The sequence below is a fragment of the Psittacula echo genome, assembly GCF_963264785.1.
Source record: "Psittacula echo genome assembly, chromosome: 3".
NCBI classification, from domain to species: Eukaryota; Metazoa; Chordata; class Aves; order Psittaciformes; family Psittacidae; genus Psittacula; species Psittacula echo.
In genome coordinates this window covers 97,709,960-97,721,040 of record NC_137736.1, presented here as the reverse complement: position 1 = coordinate 97,721,040, position 11,081 = coordinate 97,709,960, and the positions used below count along the sequence as shown (strand labels likewise).

General features: G+C 37.9%; 1 protein-coding gene across 6 annotated transcripts in view; it reads right to left on the bottom strand.

Moving 5' to 3' along the window:
- Window positions 1-2,809: 2,809 nt before the first annotated feature.
- COG3 (component of oligomeric golgi complex 3) overlaps window positions 2,810-11,081 on the bottom strand; it is a 31,220-nt gene continuing 22,948 nt past the window's right edge. For all 6 annotated transcript variants that reach the window (XM_080612232.1, XM_080612235.1, XM_080612234.1 and 3 more), the window contains 7 exons: window positions 10,432-10,552; window positions 8,112-8,200; window positions 7,878-8,012; window positions 6,614-6,689; window positions 4,870-4,997; window positions 3,887-3,985; window positions 2,810-2,906 (listed from right to left, as the gene is read on the bottom strand). In XM_080612232.1, coding sequence (XP_080468358.1) covers window positions 2,877-2,906; window positions 3,887-3,985; window positions 4,870-4,997; window positions 6,614-6,689; window positions 7,878-8,012; window positions 8,112-8,200; window positions 10,432-10,552 — 678 coding nt within the window. In that variant the 3' untranslated portion in view covers window positions 2,810-2,876. The remainder of the gene's footprint in view (window positions 2,907-3,886; window positions 3,986-4,869; window positions 4,998-6,613; window positions 6,690-7,877; window positions 8,013-8,111; window positions 8,201-10,431; window positions 10,553-11,081) is intronic.

Below are 11,081 nucleotides of genomic sequence, written 5' to 3'. Positions count from 1 at the left end.
CAAGTCCTTGTAACACTAAGCTCATCTCAGTTGAAGGCACTTGATGGATGGCAGTGGGGTTATACACTGAACCTGCAGTACTTTGAAGGAGATGGCTTCCTTCCTATAGCTGATGAACAGGACTTAGGGAACTACTCGTACCAAGTGTGACCGATGAGCCTGCTTTGACCGATGACCCAGAGATTCCCAGGCTGGTGGAGAGGGATAATGAACAGCACCCAACACAGCAAAAGCTACGTTGGGGCATCACTGTAGTACAAAAAGAAGTGTAAATGCCTGGACAGCTGCTTTGGCATTCACTTCATTTATGAGATATGTAACCCAAAGGGCCAAACCTTTTCAGGAGGCACCAAGCAGGCAATCAATGGCCACTCATTGCTGCCCTGTACCAGTTAGAGAGAAGCCAAATTCCACAAGAAAGGAGTTTCTTCCTTTGTTCACTTAAATGACATTGTCAAAGCCAGAATGTGAAGGGAAGCTTCACACTGACACTGTAGAGGACAAACCACAAGCCTCTGGATGATGTGCTTCTACAAGGGCCAGAGGAACAGCATGTGGTAATGAGAAACTATAGATGGAAAAGTCTGTGAGTAACCAGGTAACACGAGCAGAGCTATCAAATACTTGTGTTTTCTGCCACCAGCTCCCAAGTTTTCCCTAAGTAAAAGCCAAGCCTTATGTTAAAATATGTTCTTGTATTGCAGTTTCTTCCCCCTCACAAAATTGCAAGTAAAGAGACCGCTCAGTCACACAAGATCAGTTATCAGTAAAGAAAATACAAATTTACTTTTATTATAACCATAAAGAGGCATTACTTTAACAATTAGCTGTAGATTCAGCACTCAGGTATACATCTGTGCCAAAAAAAGTCAATTCTCTTACTGCTAAAAAAAGAGCATTTCTCCTCAGCGATGCACTGCCTGTGCTTACAGGATGTTTATTGTCTCTGTATTACAGTTATCTTGACAGACAAACCTCAGGATACAGAATATAGCTTTACTCTTGGACCAAAATAGGAGGCAACATTTTTATTTTAAAAAAATTAAAAACAGCAAGTTTCTAGTCAGATAATATAAAGCATCTTAAATTAATCTTTTGAAAGTATTTACACTATTTGTAAATGTAAATATCTGCAACTGTACATGTTTAAACAAATGTTCATTTAGCAAACAGGCTGTATAAACTGATTGCTTTTCTAATCTTTCAACCAGCTGTCCTAGAGCTGTCTGGGTATTCTAAAAGAGAAAAGGACCCCAAGCACAAGAGTGATTACTGCAATGAGTTACCCTTCATGTCCTACCTGTACAATGTGTGCATTGTCAGTCATAACTCTGTACAGTGACCATGCAGTCCTTCCGTAAAACTTTATAAAAAACAAATATACATATATTACAATGCACTGGACATTATTTTACAGCCTGTATTTCTACAAGTAAAAAAGAAAGGGCAAGTTATCTTCCTTGTTAGTTCCTTTAGTTAATTTTTAAGGAGTCATGTAAGGTTCTATCAGTACCATTTATGTACCTCACAGCACCACTGCCGCAACACTTCTCATGGTAGGTTTAAATCCTACATTAGTGTCCAGCCATGTGATTTATAATAGGAACATCACTAAATCAAAACACCACCGATGTGCATGGAAATTTCGACATATTTAAAACTACAGAACAAGTTTTATAAATAAGTTAAAAGTCTGCCATGTAAGTCACAACATTTTTCTTTTGCAGTGAAGCACAATGAAGACTTACACCAAGACTGCTTGAAGTGTTTCATTCCATTAATGGCCAAGTGTTTAGCATTCAGCTTTCCCAAATAATGACCAACTGATGCACACTGAAAAGCGTGCATTGTTTACCAGTTACCAAGTCCTTACCCTCTGTTCACAATGCTGATTTGACAGGCTTGCACATTCAATTTCTGTCATCCCCAAACCCTTTTATTAGCACTTCCTCCAGCACACAAAGGCTGTAGAAGTTCCAGTCCCAGTTCCCACTTTAACCTATGTGACACCACCACTTGATCTTGGGTAAGGAAAAAACCCACAACTCTAACCTAAGTACCTGAGAACCTCCATGTTAAGCTTTGCTGTAAAGCACCTGAAAACATGCAGCTCCCTCAGAACTAACAGAAGTTATATTGCACAACTTTTCATTGCAAATCCCAAGGATCTAAGATTCTTTCCATGCTGAAGGTTAGAGCATGAAACTTCAGGTCAGACCTCACAGCTCCCAATCAGTGTAAGAAAAAGAGCACATCCAGTGTTTTAAGAAATGCTTCACATGTGGGAAATAAAAGTTTTCCCAACTAAGAACCTGCAAATTATGTTCAAGCATGTGGTGGATTACCAGGATTTTCGTGGGAGTTAAAGAAAATCAGAGCATGCTTGCTTAAGTCAAATTGTCATACCAATGTGCATATATCCAAGCCCTGCAAATACCTATTACTGCTCCAATTTGATTCTCTGCACTTTATTTCCAGTGTCTTTGAAAGTGCAACTTTTCACTGCATATGTCAGATTAGTAAAGGAAAAAAAAGGAAAGGCTTTTACATTTAAAAAAACCAGGATTTCAACTTTGAAAACATCTGTATAAGGCAGTAACTAAGCTTTCATAAGAGTGATCAGCAAAGGGGGTTTGGTTTTGTTTTCTTTCCCCAACGTCTCAAGCCAATGAACAGGAAAACCTTTAACAAATCAATAAAACTGTTTTGTGGTGTTGGGGTTTTTTTCCCTAAAACAGGGTTAAGCAGCCTGGACAGCGTTGATGCAGACTGAACTGCACAGTGGGATCCTTCGTTTACTTCAAGCAAATGTCTTTGCATTCCCTTCACTGGCTGGCATTCAGCTGAAGCTTTTTTCAAGCAGCCTCACTGTTGGTCTACTTGGACATTGATAAGAGTAAGTTCACCTGAAAGACAAAAGGAAAGCCTGTATTAGACACAGCAGCTAACTTTCAGAATTGATGTCTTACGTTTTAACCTTTAAACGGGATTCCTAGGAAGCACATAGAGACTTGGACATATCAGGAGAAGACAGCTACAAAACAACTGGCCAAAACTGCCAGTCAAATGCCTGCTCAGAGGCTTTTTAAAACACAGTTGTTGACCACGCTGACTAGTTATTTCAGCAGTCACAACCTAATGTGTCAAAGTTTCTAAGATGACTTCATGCCTTGTCAAGCGATTCCAAAAAATATGCACACTGGCAATGCAGTCTAATCCATAAGCCAGATTTTCTATTTAAATATTGGCATCCTAGGATAATCACGATTCTATTCACATTCCCTGGACCACTAAGGTCAAAGCAAGATTTTTTTAAAAACTACTTGGCTTCTGTCAGAGCATCCTACTACAGAGATTTCTTAACCCCAATCATCTCCGAGACTAAAGAGCTTATCACGCAGGGTTACATTTCCATAAACATCTGCACATTTTCCCAATGCAATTTACTTCAAATAAACCCTTGTAATTCTTCCTCATGCTTCCCAAATGTAGAAGTTGCTGCTTTTTGTATTTGTTAAAAGCCAGGCTGCCTTCACACCCACAGGCTGTTTTAAAGCCTATTCACTAGCTTTCCTATCTCTTCGAAAAGACAATGCCCAGAAATGGCGAGACTCCTTGTACAACTCAATCCCCAGAAACATCAATCACCACCTTCAGTTTAAAACCTCAACTGGATATTCACTAAAATAACCCAAACAAAACCTCCTTTTAGTTGAAAGCCTAGAGTTAAGATAAAGCCCTGCATTTAATCATCCAGGATTAAGGGGAACAAGAAATAAAGATTCTGAACACGGAAAATACTAAAAATGATAAAATGAATGTTTAAAAAAGTCAGAGCCAGTCACATGAAAGAGCAACTGATAAAACAGGGAGTTGGAATATATACCTGTTCCATTGAAGGACAAGCTATGATCTGGAGATCTTCATTACTAAATTCTTCCCTTAACAAAGCATGGAGTTTCTGGAACATTTGCTGAATGTTATTCTTTTCAAGGAAAGAAGAAAAAACTCCATATTAAAAAACACAACACTCATCTCAAACACGAACCAGAATAAGCACAGCATACATGGAATAGCTACTGAAGTGGATCAGGTAGGGTGAAGTGGTCAAGCTTTAAGAGCTTTTCTTGTAAAGCAAGCCCCAAAACAGCCACAATGAATACATGTTGGCTGCGAGACGAAAACTTCGGCTATGACATGCTAAGCTGGAAAACCTGATTCCTACAACTTAACCTGGCAACTTAAAATTCAAGCTTTGTTCTTTCAATGGGTTTACAGTAATGAATCTGCATCATTATCTCCGCCTTCAGTGCTTCCACCCCTTCATAACTGACCAGGCTATACCAGTTTTGGCTGGGACAGAGTTGATTTTCTTTATAGTTGCTCTTATGGTACCACATGGAAGATGCACAGAATGAAAAGAACCAGTTAGTTGCCTGTAATGTGAATTATGCAGGCTGAGTACAATGGAGAGCAGGACAAACTTTGTTTTGTTCGGGGTTTTTTTAAGCTAAACATATCATTATAAAACTTGTTTTTTCTCATGTGTCTTTTCAAAAGGCTTCTCAGATCAGGGACACCACAATGATTGTAATAGTTGTTCACTACTACAAGTGCATGGTATTTGTTACTGGCTGGACTGGTTGCCTAGAATAATTCTACAGATATGTGTTTGTATGTGTGCCTGCATATATATACTTATATGCATACATACATTTATATAGATATGGTGCATATATATAGATATATAACCACACATACACAGAAATACAAGGTGAATGATCCCACAAAATGTGTTTAAAGTCTTTAACTAAATGAGGGCCCATCACCTACAGGAAATCATGCTGAGGTACATCTAGCAATACTCACTTTAACTGGCTTAAACAAAATTAATTCTGTATCTTTATTGGACAAGTATAATGACATGCTTCGTAATGTTGATGGCAGCTTTGTTTTTATTGTCTTGTAAGTGGAAGAGACCACATCGTTGATCTTTGCTGAAAACAAAAGAAAATATGCTTAATAGGCTAAAATGGCATTCTGCAAGTTGAAAGCTACACTACAGAGTATCACCTACACTTCAATAGGGCTGATCATAACCACAGGTCTGAGTGAAAGGGAAAGACGGGGTGACTGGGCTGTGCAGCATCGAGCCATCATACAACTACAACATGCCAAACGGGGCTTTTCTTTTGGGACCTACTGAACACATCAGCCTCTCTTTCCCTGAAGAAAATGCTTCCAACCCATTTTTTCAAGCTACCACATCCTCCTGAGGTTCCTCAAGCCACAGCCTTCCAACACCAACAAAGTTCTGCGTAGGCTCCCCCCTAGAAAACTTGCCTGGGAAATAAACAGTGCTAGCAAAGAGAACAGCATAACACAAATTCTCCTTACTGACCACAGGCCACACCTGTAAGAAGTAAGGCTGCACAGTCATCTGGATTTTGAATCAACCAGACAGGAATCTTCTCTCAGACAAGACCTTCTTTCTTTATTGTTAGGTATCTTAATGATTTTACAAGATTTTTGTTTAAACAGCAGGGGAAAAATACATTTTGTAGCTTTAAAGTATCAAAGTTAGCATATTATGGTGGGTTTTTTTCTCAGTTTCTACTGTATCTAATCTTCTGACTACTCCTGCTTCCCAGGCAAATGACTCCAAGAAACAGCAGAAGCTGCTTAGATATGCCTCTACACACATAATTATCTCCAAATAAACATTAAAAATACTCCTGCAAAAGCAGGAGATGTTAAGTAGGAGCTGAAGTTAGTCCTTGAGAGTGTCTGACCCATGAAGCAGCACTGAATTATGAATGAACATGGCAGGCTTTGCATTTTAAGAGCATGAGGCAACAGAAGGTTCCAATGTATGAACTGGAATAAGCAGATTTCTCAGCATCACCCAGAATCACAACTTTGTAATTTGAAGAGCAAAACAACCCAGTAACATCTGAACTACTCCAAGTGTTCCTACAAAGCAATCACATTCAAATTCTGAAGAAACAGAAACAAAGCTGGATTCCATTTTTTTAAGTGACAGGAAAACTGAAAAGGAAGTAGGTACCAAATATACAGACAATAAAAGCTTCAATGCAGACTTTCTTTTTTTTCCTACAAAAGCAAAAGCTTTATCATAATGTAATCAAATAATTCCTTAAGCACATTCCGTATGCAGTTGCGGAAATGCTGTTTCCATGCAAGAACAATCACAGCTTGAGAAACAGTCAAGTCATTCCTCTAGTGCACCAATTAAGTATATATTCTGAAGTTCGTCAGGTTTTGATTTAGAGATATCTTAAGACATTTAAAGTAGCACATAGGTAAAAATGGAAGCCAGGATTTTCAAGAAAAAAGACAGACAGTTCTCAGGTACTTAGAATTTTTCCAAATCAGTCACAGTCTCGCAGTCCAAATTAATCTGGCCAGCTCTTCAGATTCCTGTGGTTTAGAAGTAGGGCACACAGACTGGTGACATTCTGAAATACTCGAGCCCCATACAATGCAGCTTGTATTGCTCTACCAGAAATGGTGAATGGAAAAGGGTCTTTTTCTCCATTTGATAAGTTTTCAGAAGAAGTTTCAAAGAAGTAAATGAGAACAAAGAAAATACCTGGTTGTGCCCAAGGTTGCTGTGAAAGGCTGTACCTGGGACCTCCTTGAGTAGTTGTTGTTTTTAAAGCAGCTACCTAAAACAAGTACAATCAACAAAATTAGTTTCTTACAGTTGAATCCACAACAAAGTAACCAAGTAACAATTGCACAAGTCTCTACTGCAGTATTCCTCGTTCTCTCTCTTCTATGCCCTGACTTAACAACACACAGGGGAAGCAGCTTGACATAAGTGCAATCCAAAATTACAACCACGATCACTTCTTGAAAGTGAAATTCAAAAAAGGATTAAATTTACTAAGATGCTTAGGCACCTAAGGATACAAAACCTCAAACGAGATTTATACTTAAGCACGTCAGTCAAATGCCCCATATTCCCAATGAATCATTGAATCACTTGAACAATCTATCAATCTCACCAGTTACCCGCCTATATTTTAGACATGCCATTGACCCTACACCCCAGCATGACAAGCATCAGTAAATTTAGTGCTGTAATCTTCTAAATTCTCAAAAAACATCAGCTGGGATATTTGTGATGTCCATGCAATGCTGTAGCCCCAGTTTCTGAGATGTCATGCCACTTATTTTCAGTACATATGGATACACATCGCACTTTTCATTTTCCAGAATAGATCCTGCTGCGTGGTTTTCTCAAGATGCCTAGAAATCCTGGGCTCTAGAGCAGGTTCTAGAAAGAAGTGTATTGTAACGAGGCATCTTTTTGTTCCTATCCCCTAGGGTGCCTAGTCTTTCTGACCAACTTTTACCAGGAACTTCTGTTGCAAACAGGACTTGGGGAGGAAAGTCCAGCTCAGCAAACACCACACTGGTGTAAAATATGCTGAGAATGGAACATTTAAACATACTTCACAGCCATACTCTTAAGGCCTCCCTCAAAAACCCACATGACCCAAGATTTTTGTTTTTCGAAGGCTTAAAAATTCAGTCAAAGTAGGAGTTTTTCTGCAAACAGAAAAGCTCCTGCCAACTGTTTCAACTCAATGAAACATTAAAGCTTCTTTACCAAAGAGCATAAGGGATGCTTTCAAAAACAAACTATGTCATGTTCCTTTAATCCATTAATCTCAAAGGTGCCCAGAAAATTACTGTTGGAACTTAAAGGGAAACATGACCTTATAATAGGAAATGCCAGCATCTACAGCTAATCAAAACTAGCAGCTTCTCCTATACCAAATTTAATACTAATTCCCTTGTCCTACCAGTATTTCAGTTAGGTTAATGAACATACAACATATTTGTACCTTTGTCATGAACTCCTCCAGCTGTTCTATAAACTGCTTGGTTTGCTGCTGAATAAACTGCTCACAAGCTGATTTCAGATGACGATCTACATCTTTCTTAGAGTCAATATAGTGTTCTCTGATTTCTGGGGTACCCTTGAACAGAAGACAACAATTCTCTCCTTTTTATTTGCCAAAGATCACCACCCACTTAAATGACCCGATTTTTCTTAATGCAGTAGGACTCCATATTACCTCTAGTAAGAACTGTATCAAGGCGTTGTTGCTGTTTAGTCTAAAAAATCTTGAAACTGCCTTAGGGTTCAGGATTTTAAACGCTGCATCTGTGAATCAGAAAGTCACTCACACTGTAAGTCAATGGGACTCAGTTGCAGGAATTAAAAACTTCAATCACTCATTTACACATAAAAAATGGCCTAGCATGATTAGGACTATCACACTGATGATTGCACTATAGCTAGGTGTGGATGCACAAGTGCACACGCACAGAAGCACACAAAGCTTGATCCACTAGTTTTTCATTGCCCCTATGCTAAACCTCAATCTAACAGCTGCACAGTCAAACCAGATAAATACATTACGTGAACCTAACAAATGACTGATACTAGCTATAGTATTATCAGCGTGCAAACTGTGTGAGCTCTATTCCCTTTGTAACTACATCTACAAGTGAACGACTTTTACATAAGCTGTGTAGTTAAGCATTTATGAACAATATGCAGAATTTGGCCCAGGTTGCCTGGGACAACAAAGTACGGTTGCATGAAGTAACTCAGAACTGGCACTCTTCTCCTTTGTGCCTAATTATTTTAGCTATGACTAAACAAGAAAACATCAAGGTTGACATAAACTCATGTTTTGTGGTCTCTACAGAAGTCCCAAGAAGGAAAAGTAACAATGTCTGCAATTAGCACAAGATACTGACATTATTCCTATAGTGTTAACAGGATGCTGTCAACCAGAAATCTAATCAAATTGGAAACAAGTAAAATTATCAATACAGTTTCAGTATGGCTTATTGCTTAATGACATTCATTTATTATCCTACACATTCATCTGCCTTTTTTTTTTTATTCATTTCAAAAGTAATTTTGCACACTTCTTGCTATATAAAACAGTATGAGGGAAACAAGATGAGTTAAAGAAATGCTGCCGAAGGTATTAAACAAAGAAGGAATACCAGACATGTAGGCATGTAGGTTTTCCGCCGAACTAAGAATCTGCACTCCTATGCAGGTAAAGGAGATTGCAGAAAAAGATTCATTTTATTCTCAATTGTTTCCCAGAAACTTTACTGGGAAATTCCACAGAAATTTTCACAGAAAATTCCACAAAGAGCTTTAGTTCTGATTAGAAGCATATGAGCTAGTCAGTGTAAAAGTCATTTCTCTCCACTGTACACTTCACTTACATGAACCTTAGCACTACACTAGTTTTACATTAAGCAGTTTCCCTTTGTCTACAAATCCCAAATTAAATCTGTGTGCAGAAAGCTTGGCTAGGACACAGTAAAACTCCTATTAGTAGTGTTACTTGACTTACACAATTCAACTCAAATATAAAAGCCCTACTAGCCTATGCTACACTCCATTAAGAATTAAACACAATGTACACCTTTTCAACACCACTACAATCCCCAAAATAAAGTGTTTTTCCATTACTTACCACTACCATCTGCAAAGCACTGGCTGGCACAAAAATTTATTCAATTAAATGAAAATGGAGAACAAACTTGTGTGTCAGCCAGGAAAAGACACCAAAAGGATGTATTTACCCTTTAACCTCCAGTCAACTAGAAACTACTCAACAGGTAGGAGGTTTCATTGATGTTCAAATGCAACATGTGAAAGGGTTAGTGCAAGAATTGTTTGCTTCAGAGTTAAAACAGCAGCATATTAGATGGCAGGAAAGTTATTTCCTCAGCTTTCTCTTCTGGAATAGGAGAAACTTGACATGCTTTCAATTATTCTTTCCAATATCCTTACAAGCTTGACAAGTGCATGACAGTTCACTTTTGCATTTGAGAGGGTTTTCCCGCATTTTACCAAGAAACCATAGCATAATTTAAAAATCATGACCATGGGCATTACTCTATTTTCCCTTCACACAATAGACATGGTTGCTACATAAAACTATCCAGCAGTACTGTTTATTGAACTTGCAACATAAGAAATCCTTTTCTAAAACAAAAACTCACAGTAAGGTCTAAAGAATGATAATTAAAGATATTCCTTTAAAGTGTCAGAAAAGGGGAAAGACATCTTTGTGCAACAGTACATTACTTAGGTCTTCTTATAAAACACTGGATAAATGTTAGGTCAGCAGCAAAAAGCAAACGCATTTCATACATGAATAAAGAATTTGTTAGACACATCTTGAATAACCCTCAATAGGGGAATGGTTCTATTTTTTTCAGAGAAGCTCAGAACAAAGCAAGAGATTAGAACAAGCATACAGATCATTGCAAATGAACATAAAATAAACCCAGAACTTTTGCTGGCACATTCAGGGAGGACAATTCCATCCCATTCTGTAGCCAGCAACTGTTTAGTACCTCTAGTTTTCTTAAGGTCCAGGGAAATTTCCTTAATGGTGAAATCGGTGTGGAAAGGAGCAATTTGTTCACGAAGAATCAAAAGATGTTTTATTAAGAAAAGCTGTCCATCAACCTGGGTCTACAGCACAAGAGAAAGAACACACATTACAAGAACAATTAAGTGAAGAGCATCATTTCAATGCCTTCACTTTTATTAGTTACTTCCTGTAACAAAATTAATACTAATAATCTTACTAACAAGCTTTTTCCATTAGCCGGTAGTGCCATTACTACACTCTGGGATGAACAAATCCCACTTGTGTCTGTTTCCAACACACTGCTCTACAGAAGCAGACTTTGTTTACATTTCTGAGAAGAATTATATTACAGACATTACATATTACTAAATGTCCACATTAAATACAGGTATCCATTATTTGAAAGCTACAAACTTACTCTTCATAAAAGCCAGGAATTATTTCAAGTAATTCATATAATTTATAGTCAAAAAACATGAGGTCCTAAATTTTTTTAATCATTACAATGATTAAAAATAAAAAAAGCCAAACAGTTTCTGTAAGAACCTTGATTGACTGTGCTCTTGTGCAAAGGTCTTACAAGGCATTTTTCTCATGCCATTAAACACAAAGTTTAGTTAATTTCTAAAC